At 36.3% G+C, this 18908-nt stretch overlaps 3 protein-coding genes across 4 annotated transcripts; 1 reads left to right on the top strand and 2 right to left on the bottom strand.

The window, feature by feature from the left end:
- Positions 1 to 242: 242 nt before the first annotated feature.
- On the bottom strand, positions 243 to 3377 carry fth1b (ferritin heavy chain 1b). The gene is made up of 5 exons (XM_039662292.2): positions 2994 to 3377; positions 2630 to 2735; positions 2246 to 2392; positions 2036 to 2161; positions 243 to 1697 (listed from the first exon to the last, which is right to left on the bottom strand). The coding sequence occupies exons 2-5, from the start codon at positions 2729 to 2731 to the stop codon at positions 1539 to 1541; spliced, it is 534 nt and encodes a 177-aa protein (XP_039518226.1). The 5' UTR covers positions 2732 to 2735; positions 2994 to 3377; the 3' UTR covers positions 243 to 1538.
- Positions 3378 to 3516: 139 nt separating this feature from the next.
- On the top strand, positions 3517 to 12838 carry plex9.2 (PML-like exon 9.2). 2 transcript variants are annotated; one of them, XM_039662290.2, is made up of 4 exons: positions 3517 to 3658; positions 5421 to 6087; positions 6737 to 6816; positions 12700 to 12838. In XM_039662290.2, exons 1-2 carry the CDS (start codon positions 3595 to 3597, stop codon positions 5975 to 5977), a joined length of 621 nt encoding a protein of 206 aa, XP_039518224.2. In that variant the 5' UTR covers positions 3517 to 3594; the 3' UTR covers positions 5978 to 6087; positions 6737 to 6816; positions 12700 to 12838. The 2 variants fall into 2 exon arrangements, with proteins under 2 accessions (XP_039518224.2, XP_039518225.2); XM_039662291.2 differs by lacking the exon at positions 12700 to 12838 and adding an exon at positions 11971 to 12108.
- mpi (mannose phosphate isomerase) lies at positions 9995 to 18549 on the bottom strand. The gene is made up of 8 exons (XM_039662288.2): positions 18455 to 18549; positions 18054 to 18181; positions 16564 to 16764; positions 16333 to 16474; positions 13860 to 14039; positions 12747 to 12920; positions 11994 to 12202; positions 9995 to 10940 (listed from the first exon to the last, which is right to left on the bottom strand). Exons 1-8 carry the CDS (start codon positions 18468 to 18470, stop codon positions 10722 to 10724), a joined length of 1269 nt encoding a protein of 422 aa, XP_039518222.2. The 5' UTR covers positions 18471 to 18549; the 3' UTR covers positions 9995 to 10721.
- Positions 18550 to 18908: the final 359 nt, after the last annotated feature.

Genomic DNA, 18908 nt, shown 5'->3' with positions numbered 1-18908 from the left:
CTACTGTTCATTTTAGGTTGTTATCGATCTAGGTTAGTATTTTTTTTTGCTGACTCACTTTCACTTTGCCAGGAAAAGCTTCATAAATTATGCGTCTATTCTTAAACTTCATTAATTATGCATGGTTATTCTCAAATGTCATCCTTTGAACTATTGTGGTGACATTTTCTTCCTTGTTACTTCCTGCCAGTGAAAACCTTATTCATACAGTTCTGTCTAAAAGAAAGACACATACAACTTCGCTCATTTTAGGCATTTTTATTGAGATCAACTAGTTTGAATGATTACATATTGCATATAATTAAAGCATTGAATGAAAATTAAAGTGTGTATATGGTATTTAGGCTATAGCCAGGGTGCGAAGATGTTGGTCAAAGACTACCTGTAATATGTAGCTTTACCAGTAAATACGAAGATACGTTTCAAGCTAAAGACTGAATGGGTCATACCATTATCTTTGCCTGATCGGTGAATTAAATAGCCTACGATATTGAACGGCGCACATTCAGGGATGTGCATTTATTGCATGGATGAATGCGTTTAAATTGCATATAAACAGTTCAGTTGAATGATAACATTATTTGACCTCTTCAACACTGTTAATCTGAATGTACGAGGCAAATGGACTGATCTTCAATGGCACCATTTAGTTTCAAGTACCGCTGTATCTTAATGCCATCTTTTTATGAATGAAAGCCAGTATCACTAATATTATAGCTACTGATGTCTCGATGAAAATGATTTCCCCCCAAATTTTAAACATTAGGCTTCAAAAAATAAATAAAAACCTTTAATTTAGGTGAACTTAAAACAATCCTCACTCAAACCCATAATAAATGTAATTTACAGTCCGCACTGCATAAATTATAAATGAAATGTAGAAATGAATTACTATCGAAGCGACAATCTTTAGCTTAACTTTACTGACAGACAGACAGAATTAAAGGCTCCTGTCACTTTAAGATCTGTCGCTGCTGACAGGATCTCACGCATCTCATTCTCTCACGACTATTTACTTCCATTAAAGATTGTATTTAACTCATTTGAGACTGTTCTTGTGAGGATGCTCGACAAAACAGACATTTTGGCATAAATGTGTGTGTTATTGTTCGTTCAAGCGCGAAGGAGTACTCGATCCTGGCGCGCGTCGTGTGTGCGCGCGCGCGTGCGCCAGGATGCCATTCACTGACAGCGCGTTCTCGTCTTGTCGCGCATTGCGTGAAAAAGAGCATGGTCATAATAACCCTAGCTAATAAATGATGGCAGTAAGAACGGATACTGCGTTTCCATTAAATATTTGAACACGTTAAAAATGAATCACATGCGAAAATAATCATGTTTTCCTCAACTTTAAGCCCTGTATATATACATATATCACTGTTTGTAATGAACAAGGCCAATGTGTAATTCAAACCCTGGCTATAGCTATGGCTTATCAAAGGTTCGGGCAGAATCTCTAGTAAACTACAGCAGGGTTTCCAGCATGACTATGATTGGCTGACTGGCTGATTTCATCATAAACAGGAGAGAGTGACTGTCTAAGAGCTTTTCTTCCCCAGAGTGTGCTTGTCGAACAGATACTCGGCCATGCCGTTCTGAGGAGCTCCCATACGCCTCAGGCTGCCCACCCAGTCCGACAGCTCTTTAATGGACTTCACCTGCTCGTCCAGGTAATGCGTCTCCAGGAAATCACAAACCTGGTGTGAGAGAGCGATGGACAGCACATCAGACACGTTCACAAACATATTTTAAGGATCTAAGCTCTTGGTCTAAAGCGAATCCACTTGTTTAACGACTGGAAAAATGGTCGGTGCTCCCGGCGCATGGTCTAAAATGGTCGTAATGGGTGTGTTGAGTTTTTTTTTAAAAGCGAACTTCTCCTTTAAGTAATTCAAATGAGTGATTGACAGTGTTATCGTTAACTAAAGTTACATATTTAATTTCTGTTTACATTTATTCTAGTTTTGTAATGGTTTAGCTTTAGTTGAAGATAACCCAGTTTTAAATGTCATGACCTTATTTGTTGTGTACTCACATGTGGATCGTTGTGTTGAGTCGCGACCTTGTGTAGTTCCAGTAGCGACAGATTTACGCTCTTTTCCAGAGCCAGAGCACATTCCAGCGCTTCCAGACCACTGCCCCACTCATCCCGATCCGGCTTCTGCACACACACACACACACACACATAACACATGCTCATATCCTCCAGCAGACGAGCTTCTAATTGGCTTGATCCGTCCCGTACCTTGATGTCCTGCAGGTAGATCCGTCCTCCTCTCTGGTTCTGCAGACTCATCAGCTTCTCCGCATGTTCTCTCTCCTCCTTAGACTGCTCAAGGAAAAACTTAGCAAAATTGGGCAAAGACTTGTCATCCCTGTCGAAATAATACCCCTGGAGAGAAGAAAAGACAACCATGAACCCACATCAGAATCAGAATGAGCTTCATCGCCAAGTATGTTTATAAATACAAGGAATTTGTCTTGGTGACAGAAGCTTCCAGACATGAGAAATGACATCTGGTGGTTGTACAGCATGTTATATACAAATGTAAATATGAAGATTACTCATTATAATAATACAGACCTAGTCATAAGTGATCACTCGTATAATAAACGCCTGCTCTCTCACCATGGACAGGTAGACGTATGATGCGTACAGCTCCAGGTAAACCTGTCTGTTGATGGCCGCCTCACACTCCTGATGGAAGTTCTGCCTCACCTGAGAAGCCATAATTCTGGAACACATGGAAATAAACAAGACGTACAAATGTTTCATTAGTAATCCAAAATACATATTATATAATCCTCATTATATATATACACACACATACGTGTATCAAACATTGAATTCCATATATATCGAATTTAATATTTTATATACATACATATACGTAATGCAGAGCATAGCAAGATGCAATACTATGTAAACAAGTAATAATCTGTGAATACAACAGCCCTGTTTATTGAATATGAATTGATGAAACGTTACTTACCCTTAAACAATGAATCCTTTACCAAAAACACGGAGATGTAGGGATTTCTCAATATGCCCTTGTAGCTTAAAACACAGGATCAACAGCGAGAGCCAGAATAGAAGCAGCGTGGAGTGTGGTAATAGTCAGACGTGCACGAATTATGGGGGTGATGGCATAAACATGCACGGGCGCGCGCGCGTTATTCTAGCCCGAAAATAAATCACTAGAGTCAAGTTTCAAAATAAAAGTGCTGATTAAAAAAAATAGATCAAAATTGTTTTATTTAAATAAAAACACAAACTTGTGTGATTTTCAAATACTTAAAAATAATATATACACACCAAAAATCGTGTGTTAACTCTGAAAAAGGCACGAAATATCACCAGTCCACCTGATGTCGCTGTTTAATGTAGATAGAAGGCTCCTAACATGAATGCTTCTCTGGCTGGTTCGTTCATTCGCCTGTGGATTAGCGACCGCCTACTGGCGTACGCCTTTAAGCCAATCAGTTTGGACTACTGATAAACGTCATGTCGTGCCGTAATTAATATTCATGATCCAAACATTCAAACGGAAAAAGGGAAAAAGCAACATCCGATTAGTTTGTTTAAAATGAGTAATGGATTCTAGCTCTCAGCGTGCACCGTGTACTGTGTTCTTTGATTTAGAGACAACTGGTCTGGGTATGTGATTTTATAAACCTTATAAACAATGAGAAATGTGTAAACGATTGTATGAATGAAGCTTTTTTCATGCTCGTCTCTGCTCAGTGTTTTGACCACAAACGTTACTTATTAATTTTATTTTTTAGGAATTATATTCTCAAATCTTAGTCCTGATTATCAACCTTATCAATGCAAACAGTCGTGCTGCTTAATATTTTTTTTCATAACCTGTGATATTCCTTGACACATAAACCATTTATTCAAAATATAAATCTTTTACTGTCACTTAAACTTTAATTTAATTAATAAAAAGTATTAATTTCTTAAATAAATAAAAAATACTGGCCTCAAGAAGACCTGAAGACTGGAGTAATTCAGCTTTGATCACAGTGACATTTTAAAGTATATGCAAATAGAAAACCGTTATTTTAAATTGCAATAATATTTCACAATATTACAGATTTTTCTGTATTTTTAACAAATAAATGCAGGCTTGATGTGCAGCAGAAGAGACTTCTTTCAAAATCATGAAAAATAGTAATGTTTCCAACCTTTTGATTGGTACTGTGTGTTTATATACAGTCAAAACGAAACATTTCTTACATTATCACAGTTTATTCGCTATAGTTTAGAAAATGCTAATAAAATATGAGCAGAATTGATATTTGACTGGTTTAGTCCGTCCTTCTGTTCGAGTCTCACACATGAATTATGTTGAATATCTGTTAAATTTAACTCCACGTTCATGTTCAGTGTGTGTGTAAAAAGAGCATTAGCAATTACAGAAAACACACTTGATCAGCTCAAAGTGGAGGAATCATTATTAGGAATAGGAATCAAATGTTGCCGAAAGTTTTTACTCGCACATTAACCAAATTATTATTTTATGATTTTTTGGACTGAGCTAATATCAAAGGACTTATTGGACGTTTTGAGTGAGATTAGAGTATTATTGCTTTATGATGTTGTGATATATTATTTTGATATTCCCTTTGAGCTGGTGTTTGGCAATTATATTTGGATGTGGTTCCCCGCTTATTTTTTTGTGTTTCATTTTGTCGTTGAAATCAGACGAGTGTTAATGAAGAATTTAAATGAAATTTACATAAATGAACTATAGTCCGTGTTGGGTGAAACTAATTACTACGTAATTAGTTACTGTAATTTAATTACTTTTCCCTTGAAAATGTAAAGTAAAGGATTACTCTTCATTTATCTGTAATTTAATTACAGTTACTTCTGATGTAATTGAGGTAAATACTGTGTATGGATCAATCCGATCTCACAGCGATTCGTACGCATTTTATGAGGTGTCTAAATATAACGACCGCACTCGTACAGATTCGTATGAATTATTGTAAAATATGTATGAAAAAAGTGTGAAATGTCATGAGATCAGACATAAAACAATAGTGGGTTTAACATCAAAATGTACTGTCTGATGTTAAAGTATGTTTTTATAATGTAACCTTCTCCACCTTGGTCAGTTTAGGGATAATTCATGCAATTTTATAGTATTTATTTGAAAGAATTAAAACAGATTCATGTCTATCCTTGTATTATTCAGCTGGTTGAGATTGATATGGGATTTTGAAAGTAATTAGTAATTAAATACTTTTTAGACAGAGTAATTAGTACAGTAATCTAATTACACTGTTGAAGAGGCAATTAGTAACTAGTAATTAATTACTTTTTTAGAGTAACTTACCCAACTCTGACTATAGTGTAGTTAAAAAAAATCTGCATAATTTTTGGTTTGACTGTATGCTTTTTGCTCCAGACCGTTCCTGTGACCTGGTCCAGCTGGCGGCAGTGAGCGGGAGTCACACGTTCAACCTCTTCATGGTTCCTCGTCGGCCGATGCAACCCAGCGCCTCCAGGATCACAGGTTTCAGCGTGAGACGCCAGCGTCTGTTTCTCCACCGCAGGCCGGTTCTCACCAGCTCTCTCCGAGAAGCCCTGGTCTCCTTCATCACCTTCCTCCAGATGTTGGGTCGGCCGCTCCTGGTGGGTCACAACATCCGCCGGTTCGACTGTCCTGTTCTGGCCAGAGCGCTGGATGAGTTCAGCCTTAGGTCAGACTTCCAGAAACACGTGTGTGGATTCGTGGACACTCTTCCGTTGGCCCGACAGCTTCTCAAAGACAGCGGCCTCCAGAGCTTCAAGCAGGAGAACCTGGTGAAGAGCCTGCTGGGAGTTTCATACGCGGCCCATAATGCTCTAGAGGACGTGCGAGCGCTGCAGAGACTCTACTGGGCCCTCGAGCCCACGGCCAATCAGATTCAGCAGCACATTTTCACTCTGGACTCATTGGCAGCTGCATCTGTCATTCATTAGTAGCATTATGGGATGTGTTGAATATGATCACTTCAGTGGATATCACAGATGATTAACATCTTAGCAAACGTCCAGCTGCTCTCAAACAAGTGAAGCAAATTTGTACATTGGTAATATTTTTGTATTTTTAATAAATAAATATATTGAAATATTTGTATGATTTAAATATTAATATTTCTATTGTTTATTGTTATGTATTTTCCTCTGATTTTGGGAAGATTTGCATATCAGGACTAGATCTCTTCTACTATTAGTATTTCTTCTATTAGTTTTCTAATAAAACTTTCAAAAATCATGTATAATATAGATAAGTTAAATGAGAAGTTCACTTTAAAAAAAACTTTTGCTGATAATTTACTCACCCCCGTGTCATCCAAGATGTCCATGTCTTTCTTTCTTCAGTCAAAAAGAAATTAAGGGTTTTCTCCATATAATGGACTTCAATGGGGACCAAACGGTTCAAGGTCGAAATGAGAGTTTCAGTGCAGCTTCAAAGGGCTTTAAACGACACCAGACGATGAATAAGGGTCTAATCTAGTGAAAAGATCACTCTTTTAAAAAATAAATAAGTTTTAGAAGACCAAATGCTCACCTTGCTGTGTTCTGTGATAAGCGTTTGTGACTCTCCTGTTCGAACTCGTTCATCAAAATGAACGAATCTTTTTTCGAGTCATTTTGTTCGTTGAAATTATTTATTTGGTAGTTGACAGGAGTGTATTAGTGCAGTTCAGTGTAAATTCACCTCTCTTTGGTTTGCAGATATTCATACTCCTGCACTGAAGGAGCAAACAAAGAACTGTGGTCATCAGGACATCATCTCTTCTCCAGTGATGGACAGAGTAAGCATCTACTTCCTTTACATTCATTACAGTGTTTCCCCAACACTTGACTAAAAGCTTCTGCAAGGATGACTTTTTATATCAATAGGATTTTCTTCCATTTGCTTTTAGTTTGTTGCAGAAAATAAGCTCTGTAACCCAACAAAAGTTTATTATTCTTACACTTTTTGCGATAATCTACACAAATGAACCCAACTTTTATAAAGTTTGAAGCCTAAATTCAATTGGCAGATGTAAAAATCTACACAACACTACTTCAAACTCACCACAATTGAGATTTCAACAATTAATTCTTGATAAGATTCTTGATTCTTGAAAGAAAAAAAATCCTGAAAGTTTGAGTTAAAATAGTTTGCGTGATTATAAACACTATTGGCCGGGTTCACAGACTAAAATGCATGTTTGAGCTATTTTAACTGAAAACAACTTATGCTGATATCTTTTAAATATTTACATTTAGTCATTTAGCAGACAGAGACTTATAACTGAGGACTACAGCAAACAAGTCATCGTGAAGAGGCAAAAACAACGCAAGATGTGCTCAAAATACAAAGTTCAAAAGAGTAGCAGAAACCAGACAACAGGCGATTTAAGGAAAATTAATTATTTATTTTTTTGTAAAATATTAAGTCAAAATATGTGTTTCGTCTTAAGATGCACACCAGTATTGTTTTTTTCTAAGGCACGTTTAAAAAAGCCACGCAAATGTCCTGATTGACTTAATGATTCAATTTCAATAGTTAATAAAAATGTGCATAATTTTAATACAATTCTTGCATTCATATATATATATATATATATATATATATATATATATATATATATATATATACATTAACGTACAAAGCTTAGGTCATTAAGATTTTATAAGAAGTCTCTTCTGCTCACCAAGGCTGCATTTATTTAATAAAAAATACAGTAAAAATACTAATATTGTGAAATGACTGTTTTCTATGTGAATATATAGTAAAATGTAATTTATTCGTGTGATCAAAGCTGAATTTATCATCATTACTCCAGTCTTCAGAGTCACATGACTCTTCAGAAATCACTCTACTATGAGGATTTGCTGCTCAAGAAACATTTATGATTATTATCAGTGTTAAACAGTTTTATTTCAGGATTCTTTGATGAACAGAAAGTTCAAAAGAGCAGCTTTTATTTGAAATAGAATCTTTTGTAACATTATAAATGTCTTTACTGTCACTTCATATTTCCTTTTATTGAATTTCTCCCTCAAAAAATAAAATAAAACACTTGTGCTGAATGATGTCATGACGCTGTGTGAAAGTAAAGAAGATGATTGGAAAAGACAGTGAACAAGCCTTTAAATTAAAGCCCAGGCTGAGTGAGCAAAACCTGTTGCATAATTTTAGGCCATAAAAACTGGTCAGAAATGAAAGATTACAGAAGCGTTATTTATTAGAGATTAGCATTACATACAGAGTTCCTCTTCTCAGACACATGCTCCATTACAGCTCAGAAAGTGCCATACATTCATTCATTCAGACTCTCGAACGCATGCTTGGATCCCAGAACACTTCAGGATAATACAGCTCCAAAAATATAGAAATAATCCCAGAGGCCAACAGAGTTGAGGTCAGGCTTCTGGTTTTACACGTACAAATCTGAAGAGGGCACTAGAAATACAGTAAACAAACGGTAATTCCCAGCATCCTTTGTGCTCTCAAGTGCAAATAGTAACTAACTACAGCAATAAAACAGAACCACAGATCAAGCCATACAGGAACTAATAAGGGAGAATAAAGATCGTGGTTGCAGGGTTATTTCTAAAATCAGTTGAAGAGGTTATCAAATCCCAAAACTAGTGTCTGTCGCTCATTTAGCAAAGAAAGTACTTATTAATAAACTCTCTTCCATGGAGGAGTGTGTTTGCAGCAAGGACTCGATGTTCTTCAGCAGCAATACCATGAAAAAGTCTAAAAAACGTTAAAATTGGTCTCAAGACTATGTTACCGGATTTGTATGTAAAAGTTAATTTCCTGTCCTCCATCTGGGTTTTATGTTATATCTCCTTACGCAATAATAATTCTCTAAAGGAACACATCTCATTTCGTTAAATGTTTATATCTTGCAGCCAATAGTGAGTGATCATGCATCCCTGATCATGCATTTAACGTACGTGTCAACATGAAGTCACAACTGACCCGATCTACTTTCTTAAAGAGGCTGTATGTAGGAACGACACTTGTTAGCGACACCGGTGGCCGTTAGGTGAACTGCAGTCAGCATCATATTGCTTGTGTTCGTAACGTCCATGAGATTCAACGAGTGTAAAGCACAAGCTCCACGATGTCGTTAGATGAGGTGATTAAAACTACACTGTTACGATATTTGATTAAGATATATCTGAGAGTAGACGTGATAGACGTGAGACTATAGTTAATCCATATTCTTTGCATGACGCATTGACAGTACAGTTACAGTACAGAATGGCTTTCGGCACTGTCCTGAACGTGAGATCATTTAGTGTGTCACTGAACGGAAGTGTGGCTCTCGGGAGCGCGTAACTGTTATTTTTCCTTTATGCGAGTCCTTCGCGTAAAAATCAATCGACAGGCTTTCGTAGGCAACTTAGGAAGACCTCCTCTTTTAAAGGAGTAGTTCACTTTAAAAAAAATAAAAAATTGCTGATAATTTACTCACCTCCATGTCATCCAAGATGTCCATGTCTTTCTTTCCTCAGTTGAAAAGAAATTAAGGTTTTTGATGAAAACATTCCAGGATTTTCTCCATATAATGGACTTCAATGGGGACCAAACGGCTCAAGGTCCAAATGAGAGTTTCAGTGCAGCTTCAAAGGGCTTTAAACGACACCAGACGATGAATAAGGGTCTTATCTAGCGAAACGATCACTCATTTAATAAATAAATAAAAAAATTTGTTTTATAAGCACAAATGCTCGCCTTGCTCTGTTCTTTGATGAGCGTTCGAACTTGTTCATCAAAATGAACGAAGCTTTTTTCGAGTCATGACTCGAAGGGTCCTAGATAAGACCCTTATTCATCGTCTGGTGTCGTTTAAAGCCCTTTGAAGCTGCACTGAAACTCTCATTTGGACCTTGAACCGTTTGGACCCCATTGAAGTCCATTATATAGAGAAAATCCTGGAGTGATTTCATCAAAAACCTTCATTTCTTTTCGACTGAAGAAAGAAAGACATGGACATCTTGGATGACATGGGGGCGAGTAAATTATCAGCAAAAGTTATTTTTTAAAGTGAACTACTCCTTTAAGTTTCATTACAAGCTGTTCACACATTGGCAATAAAACAAGTATTAATACATGCAAATTCGTACATATAGCCCCTTTAAGACGTGTTCCTGGTCTTATTATGAATGATTCAGCAGTGGAAGATAATCTAGAGAGAAAAAATGATTTGCCTTCGTAATCTTTCGTCCGACATCGCCGCTAGTGCGGGCTACCAATACCCAGTTAGCTATAGTTTAAGGCTACTCTTGTAGGCAAAACATCTTTTCTAAAACCCTACAAGAGTTCATTAAATGTTGGTGGTCTAAACTCGTTTATTCTGGAACATCCACTTTTCACCATCCAATCAAATCTGATAAGCCCGGTAAATATGTCGCATTATTAAATGAAAAGTGTTGTGAATTTTTCATGTTGACAAAAAGGAATTCATATACTTTTACATATTTTAAAAGAACATGCACGCAGAACCTCAATCATAATTCAAACCGATTCATTATTTATATTTAGTTTTTTTTTTGTTTTTTTTTTTGGTTGAGCATTGCAATTTTAACACTTGAAAGTGATCATAATTTCTGGCTAAAGAGGGGTCATGCAAGTTCGTGATGAAGACAGAAACATGGGAACTGTTTCAGCGGGGGGTTATATTAGGACAGAAGACGCCGTTTATGAAGTGTCCTACAGTAAACAGCACGCTCTGAACATGGTCATGCCCGTCGATGATGTCACCTGTAACGAGACGCTCTCATTGGCTGAAATGAAGAGCACGGAGCCTCGTTTCAGAGTGATGTCAGAGAGGGCGGCAGCAGACGTGGCGACGGCGTCTCCGTCGATAACCAACAGGATCCCGGCAGAATCCAGCGCGCTCACAGTGTACTGATGCTCTGAGGCGGGAATCTGGAGAACAACACCAGCAAAATGAGTATAAAGTTACGAGAATACCAAAATTCGTCATAAATTGAAAATCATTGAATTAAATGATTCAAAAAAGAGATCATGATTCTCTTACGATTCTGAACAGACAACTTAACCAAAATAACTTGTAATTTACTAGAGATTCTGACAAAATGTTCATTTGATTAAAAAAATATCTAATTTGATTTCTCTTTTCATAACTGGATGAATCAACATTTTTGAACAAATCTCTTGAATGAATGATTCAATGACTCACTCAAATACTTCGCTAGTTTCATTACTGGATGAATCAGCATTTTTGAACAAATCTCTTGAATGAATGATTCAATGATCACTTATAAATACTTCACTTGTTTCATTACTGGATGAATCAGCATTTTTGAAGATTCTCTTGAATGAATGATTCAATGACTCGCTCAAATTCTTCACTTGTTTCATTACTGGATGAATCAGCATTTGTGAACAAATCTCTTGAATGAATGATTCAATGACTCACTCAAATACTTCGCTTGTTTCATTACTGGATGAATCAGCATTTTTGAAGAATCTCTTGAATGAATGATTCAATGACTCACTTATAAATACTTCACTTGTTTCATTACTGGATGAATCAGCATTTTTGAAGAATCTCTTGAATTAATGATTCAATGACTCACTCATAAATACTTCACTTGTTTCATTACTGGATGAATCAGCATTTTTGAAGAATCTCTTGAATGAATGATTCAATGACTCGCTCAAATACTTCACTTGTTTCATTACTGGATGAATCAGTTTTTTCTCTTGAATGAATGATTCAGTGACTCACTCAAATACTTCACTTGTTTCATTACTGAATGAATCAGGATTTTTGAACGAATCTCTTGAATAAATGATTCATTGACAAATACATCACTACCGTAGACATCAGTGTTCACTATAGACTTTTATCCCAGTACTTCTGAAAATATGGATTATTGTAATACAGAAACAGTGAAGCTGTTTCATATCTCTGCATGTGATGCTGATGTAGGACAGCTCAGGTGTGTGGTGCACCTGTATTCTCATGACGCTGAAGTCTGGCACAGGAGGGTCATAGAGGTAGACGCAGGGGTCGCTGTTGTCCCGCACGCTCGGGAAGATTTTGGCACTGGCCGGAGCCGGACTGTAATTCAACATCTCACACAGTGTGTCCACGTCGATGTATTTGGGAGTCAGTCCGGCACGTACGGTGTTATCAGAGCACGCCATACACTCCACACAGTCTGCAGAGATTCAGAGAGCCATCAAACAGCGGATACACAAGGCAAATTAATAAATATTAAGTGAATAATGAATGTATTTCACAAAAAAGATGACACAACCTACATGGAATAACTGAATATTCAAATAATATTATGGATTATTAAATTAATATTAAATTGCATATTTCATTAAAAAAACTATAACCTAACTGGAATAAATGTATATTAATGAATGTAATTAATATTATGTATTATTAAGTGAATATATTTCACAAAAAGTACAATAACAAAACCTACCTTAAGAATATGAATGAATATTAAGTGTATATTATTGAATTTATTTTCAACTAAATGTATGTATGGAATAAATTAATATTAAATTAATGTTTCACAAAAATTATAACTTTATTATATTATAATTACAACTCCACAACCTGCTCAAAGAATGATTAATGTGAATATTAAGAAGAAACTACAATACGACTATTTACATTTTTTAAATATTGTGTTTTTTTCAGACTTTGTCCAAGAAACATGTTTTGTGAGTAATGAGGTGACCCCTGACCTCCAGACAGATAGGCATGAGGCTCGTTCGCTCCCAGAAACATGGCTTCCCCCGGCTGCAGCACCATCCGGTTCAGGAAGTAAATGGAAAAGCATCCGATGTCCCCGGGATACTGGGAATGCAGTCGGAGCAGCAGCTCTCCGTTACTCCTGGACGTGTCTTTGCCCGCAGCCTCTGGGACAAAACAGCAGGCTCAACTTTCAGGTTTGTTTGTTTGTTTGATTTATAGCACATTTGAAAACAGCAAGCACACTAAACGAGCAAACCACACATTCGTGACAGAAGCTCACAGTCAATCGAAAGCCAAAACAAACAAGTTTTAAGAGACGATTGAAAAACGTTCGGTTAAAGGGATAGTTCACATTGAAATACATTTTTGATATGTTTTATCTTACCTCAACGGCATCCAAGATGTAGGTGTCTTTGTTTCCACAGTATTTTACATTTTTGACATTTTTAGGTCAAACCGTTGTTGTCTATCAGTCATATAATGGAGGTCTATGGTCACCACCTCACAGAGCATGCACAGAGTCCAGATTAAACATGATTTAATGACTCGTAAATGTAAATTGTAAATGTTTTTACCTCTTGTAACCACAGCCAAGTCCAAGTTATCTGAGGGCGCGGACCGGGCGCTAAACCATCAATGTGTTCTTACATTTCCGAGTCATTAAATCATGTTTAATTTGGACTTCTCTGTGCTGCTCTTTGAGGTGGTGACCATAGACCTCCATTATATGACTGACAGACAAGAACGGTTTGACATAAAAATATCAAAATTGAAAATACTGCGGAAACAAAGACACCTACATCTTGGATGCCCTTGAGGTCAGATAAAACATATCAAAAATTAATTTCAAAGTGAACTATCCCTTTAAAGCCTGTGCCGATCTGATATAGGCCCCGGCAATAGCGAAGGCTTTAATGCTTTAATCGTGATCTGCGGACAGAGAGAATCAGATTAAGTGTGGGATTGTGTAGATACCGATAAATAGCTCTGTGCCAGATTATTTAAGGATTTAAAAACAAAAAGAAGAATTGTAAACCGGTCGGACGAGTTTGATCAGAACAGCTCTTGAATAGCATGTTAATGATGTGCTGGTTTCCTCTCACCTTCCTCTGAGATTCGCTTGACCAACATGTTGAGCTGATCCACGAACAGCTTCTTCTCACAGTTCATCATTCTGGTGAAACATTTCTTCAGCGCGAGAGACGTTCGGCCCGAGTCTCCCACTGCGCTCTGGAGCTCCTCGGCGGCTTCAGTCCCGATCAGCGCGTGGAACTCTGGGACATCTGGAAAACACCATCAGACCAAGCACAGAGCTTCTTTATTAAATCAAGGCACTTCTACTGTGAAAAGTCCATCAAATTGCATGGTTTGAATTAGGGGTGGCACGGTTCACAAAACCCACGGTTCGGTTTGTATCACGGATTTAGGGTCACGGTTTTCGGTTCTGTACGGTTCTTGTTATTTTTTCTTTTAATCTTTAACACTCCAGAAATGTACTTCAGCATGTGATATATAGCTTAATTATCCACACTTTAGGATACAGTATTAAAAAATATATATATTATATTCATGCAATCATGCACAAACTGAATTTGACTCTTTGACTTTAAGCACATTTTGGGACTATCTCAGAGGAAAGCTAGGTGAGATTTAGATACAGCAAGAGAGAAGAAATTGACATGCTTTTTGTTTATTTGGCAAAAAAAAGGAGAATGTGTATCACTATCTCTATAAGAACTTGTGCATTTTTATCACATAAATCTTATTTACACAAAGAAATTAACTTTCATGTATCAACTGCTGACTTTTGTAGCTCTTACCAAAATTCTATCTTTAAAAAAAAAAAAGAGAGGAACTCTTAAAACACTGTCTTTTAAATGTCAATATACATGAAACCTCATTGCCTATAGATAATTAAGCTATAGCAATAGCAAAGGCATAAACATAAAGTGAAATTTAAGTTCAACCTCAACACAAAAACAGTATCAACAATGCTTCTATTCCCAAAACGTAAGGGTACTTTTTTCCACTTAAAATTAAAGTGCAGGGTTTGGAAACGTATGACTGAAGCTCTTATCTATACATAAAGTGCCACTGTAGCGTTATATTAAAATATCATAACATGAAATCCAAAATGTTCCCACACACCGGACTTATACCATAGACTTATACGACGCTGGCGCATCCTCCAACTCCCTCATCTCTCCCACTTGCCATTTCTCCGCGTGCCGTGACCTGCAGCGCTCCATACTCCACTTTTACTGGCTTGTTTATTAACTTGAACCGGCGCTGCACAGAGCGATCGGTAATGACATCAAATACCGCGAAAGTGATGAATGCATACGGAGCCGACTCGCGCTAGATTGATGTTATTCACCGATCGCTCTGTGCAGCGCCGGTCCAAGTCGAACAAGTTTATGTCGCGCGAAAAGAAAACACACGTCACATACGGGCACGAGGTTACATTGCGCATGCGTCGAACCGTGAGACGCACACGCGCTCCGAACCGAGACAAGCGAACCGAACGGTTCGGGTGTTTTTTCATGTACCGTGCCACCCCTAGTTTGAATAAATATATACATTTAACATTTACATTTAATCATTTATCAGACGCTTTTATCCAAAGAGACTTGCGTATGCTACTGATATTGAATTGATGTCCTAAAATTAATATATACAGTATTTTCAAAATATTTTATATTTAAATATTATTATAATTTAAATTATATATATTTGATTAGATTTATATAAATATATATTTATTTATAAATATTTATATACATATATCTTTAAATATATATATATATATTAATTGCAAAAATTAATTGTGATTAATCGCATCCAAAATAAAAGTCTCTGTTTACATAATATATTTGTGTGTGCTGTATATAATTATTTTGTATATATAAATACACACACATGCATGTATATATTTAAGAAAATGTGTTATTCATATATAAAATATTTATATAATATAGATTATGTATTTATATATATATATATATACAAAATTTAAGCGCAAATAATTCTTAAATATATACATGCATGCATAGGTATTTATATATACAAAATAATTATATACAGCACACACAAATATATTATGTAAACACAGACTTATTTTGGATGCGATTAATCGTAATTAATTTTTGCACAGCCCTAATATATATATGATTCGATTTATAGATTTTATTATAATTAAGTTTTTTTAATAATTAAAAAAAAAATGTTCTCTTCTCTTAACTTACTGGACTTGCTTAATACAATTATTTTTCTAGCGCAATTTCCCAAAAATTATTTGTATGAGTAACAGTGAAGTGCAAAACAATATCATCATGTATAATATACAGAAGTTAACTATGATTCAGTATCAATGGTGAACAATGATTAAACAAACACTTCCATAATTTTAAAAGCTTTAGACGATTTAAGTTAAAAAGGCTGCAGTTCACACAAACGTCCTCTGTGCGCAACACATTCCAGGTGTTGAGATATTCAATGAGAAAAACGTAATAATAACGGGTGTGATTTTGTGTCATCTCCAGCTGAAAACCAGTGTTTAGTCCATTAAACGCTCACTTTTGAGGAAGCCCAAGATCTCCTCCATCGGCCGGAAGCCGCAGAGCCCTTCGAAGCGAGTGAGTGCGATGGCCATCTCCGGTTTGTGGTTGTTGTCTGGGTAATGTTCAGGAAACTGCGCATGGAGTCTGGCAGCCAACTCCTGTCAAGAGACAAGGACAAGATACATCAGCGGATCGCTCTGCTCGTACCCGAGTACATTTCTATGAGGAACACGGCCTCCAATCTCACCCTGTTGGGATGCGCCTGGATGGACAGAGCCGTGTTGACGGACAGCACTTTGAAAAGGAAAGGGAGCTGCCCGTGGAATGTGTCCTTGACCTTTGACCCCAGGCAGCCTGGGAAATCTGCAATCCACTGTCCCAGTGTCCTCTGGGATATCCTGTTGTCTTTGATGAGAGCGTCGCCTTTGGGATGAGCACCCATCCAAAGCTTGAAAGACAGCAGAAAACAAACATGTAATGATCAGAGATTCATTTAGTTTCTTATTATTGACTGTTCTTAAAGGTGCAGTCACTGATCTGTATAATGCTATATATATATTTAGATCAGTGGGTGAAGTGCGAACGTCAAAATGAAGGGTCCTTTAAGATCTGAACACATGCTGTGGGTTCATTAATAGACTGCCAGATAAAGTGAATGTCAGGCTGACCTTTAAGTGAGCTGCTATTTTCAGAGACACTTGCGCTTGTTAAAGTCTGATACACAATGAGTGCGATTAAACTGTGGTTTTCTGTCTTGTATTTTATCTCAGAATGTGGGAATTGGTGGAAATTAATGAATACAGACTCTTATTTACATGAGGGAAACATAAAGCCTATTTCAAATTTTTACAATATATTGTTTTTCCAGGATTTCAGTAATAAAAGTTTAGGCTAGATCTTTAAAATGCATGCTTTAAAATGGACTCGGACAACAATCAAATCACTGAAAATACCTTACGACACCACGAGAAACAATTATAGTCTGAAGAGGGATATTGAAACAGTTTGAAAATCTCTGCATTTTTCTGCTCATTGGCTCTCAAAAGTAATAGGTATTGACCAATTTATGTTCATTTTTAATGTTATTGTTAACATTGGCCGATATATATTAAAGCCGATAAATAATGTATTATGTCCTGAGACACTTCAGATGTGCACCGATCAACATGATGGTTTTGAATTGCTTGAAATCAGTCTGTCCTATAAGCTAGTACATAACTTTTTAATAAGAATGTCATAATTGTGTGCTTAGGTCATGAATTTTAATGGTGAGATTTTTTTTTTTTGTAATCAGGCTGTCAAAAATTATATAAAATTTTTGGATTTTTTTAGATGTTTTAGATTTATCAGCTCATATATTGTCTTTCAAATATAACGAATTATCGGTTATCGGCCAAAATGTTCATATCGATGCATCCCAAATTATTATTAATGCAGGGGTGTATTATTATAACATCAATAATACTAATTATTACACAGTTTGAAGGTCTCTGTGGCTCTCTTCGGCTTTCTCAAAAAATTTTAATTACAACATAGGCAATAATAAAAAGTTATCAATGAGGAAAATATGAACAAAATTCTGTTTTTTTCTTTTCATTACATTTCTATCAGTTTGAAAGCATTTTATATATAGCGAATCAATATTTTTATATACAGTAATTTAGCTTTTTTTTTTTTTTTTTTTGGGTGGAGTCTGGTTGGGGATTGGGTTCTTCGGATCTGATCCACACACTGTACCTCTGCATAGTGTTTGGTCTCTTGGATGAGAGCCTGAGGGTCTCCACCGAGCACGAGCCGGGCCACCTCACTGTCCTGGCCCACTTTACCCCAGGCATAGTTCTGCACCACACAGCACAGAGGAAACACTGCGGACACAGACACACTCACATCATCTGACCGCGCACAAGCGTGACATAACACACATATCCTTATGTCATATGATTTAACGAATGGATGTGAATCACATCGACGAGAAACACTTGCACACACAAAAAAATCCGAACAACCGAACAAATAACTAATCCACCCAAACGACACACAAACCAACAATAACAACAACCAGTCATGTTCCAACCCGCTGCTTGATACTAAACGCTTAGTAAAATAAACAATGAAATGTGAATTGAGATTAAACTGACCTTTCACTTCCGCCATGTCTGCGACGTTTACAGTCACATAGGTGACGTCACGGCTCGCCAACCAATCACGGGCCTTTAGATGTAAATAAATATAATTCATACTGTACAATAAAATGTATGTATGTTTAATTTTAAAATGTAATCTAAGAAATTTCTACGAATATCTAATGGTTAAGTTAAGGTAATAAAATAAGGAGGTTAAATATGTAATACATTTTTCTTATACTATAATTATATATGCATAAAACAAAAGAGACAATTTCATTCAGTAGGCTATAATGAAAATCAATCAGTCATTTTATTTCTTAAGCACGTTTAAAAGCAACATGAGTTTACAAATGAATGAATGAATGAATGCAAATTACCACGGGTATTTTTAAGAAAAAAGAAAAAAAAACTATATAATCTAAATAAGTGCTATTTTTATTGATAATTATAGTATCACTATTAGTCT

This window comes from Pimephales promelas, chromosome 25 (genome assembly GCF_988280905.1).
Source record: "Pimephales promelas chromosome 25, fPimPro1.hap1.1, whole genome shotgun sequence".
NCBI classification, from domain to species: domain Eukaryota; kingdom Metazoa; phylum Chordata; class Actinopteri; order Cypriniformes; family Leuciscidae; genus Pimephales; species Pimephales promelas.
Note: the sequence above shows the minus strand (reverse complement) of the source record. Positions and strands in the feature narration are given on the sequence as shown.

Coding starts and splice junctions, on each gene's coding strand:
- fth1b (XM_039662292.2), bottom strand. CDS start 2,731: ATGGCTTCTCAGGTGAGGCAGAACTTCCATCAGGAGTGTGAGGCGGCC. Junction 2,393..2,629: donor CATACGTCTACCTGTCCATG/GTGAGAGAGCAG, acceptor TCTTCTCTCCAG/GGGTATTATTTCGACAGGGA. Junction 1,698..2,035: donor CTCAACACAACGATCCACAT/GTGAGTACACAA, acceptor CTCTCACACCAG/GTTTGTGATTTCCTGGAGAC.
- plex9.2 (XM_039662290.2), top strand. CDS start 3,595: ATGGATTCTAGCTCTCAGCGTGCACCGTGTACTGTGTTCTTTGATTTA. Junction 3,659..5,420: donor TTTAGAGACAACTGGTCTGG/GTATGTGATTTT, acceptor TTTTTGCTCCAG/ACCGTTCCTGTGACCTGGTC.
- mpi (XM_039662288.2), bottom strand. Junction 16,475..16,563: donor TCCAGGCGCATCCCAACAGG/GTGAGATTGGAG, acceptor GTCTCTTGACAG/GAGTTGGCTGCCAGACTCCA. Junction 10,941..11,993: donor TCAGCGTCATGAGAATACAG/GTGCACCACACA, acceptor GTTGTTCTCCAG/ATTCCCGCCTCAGAGCATCA.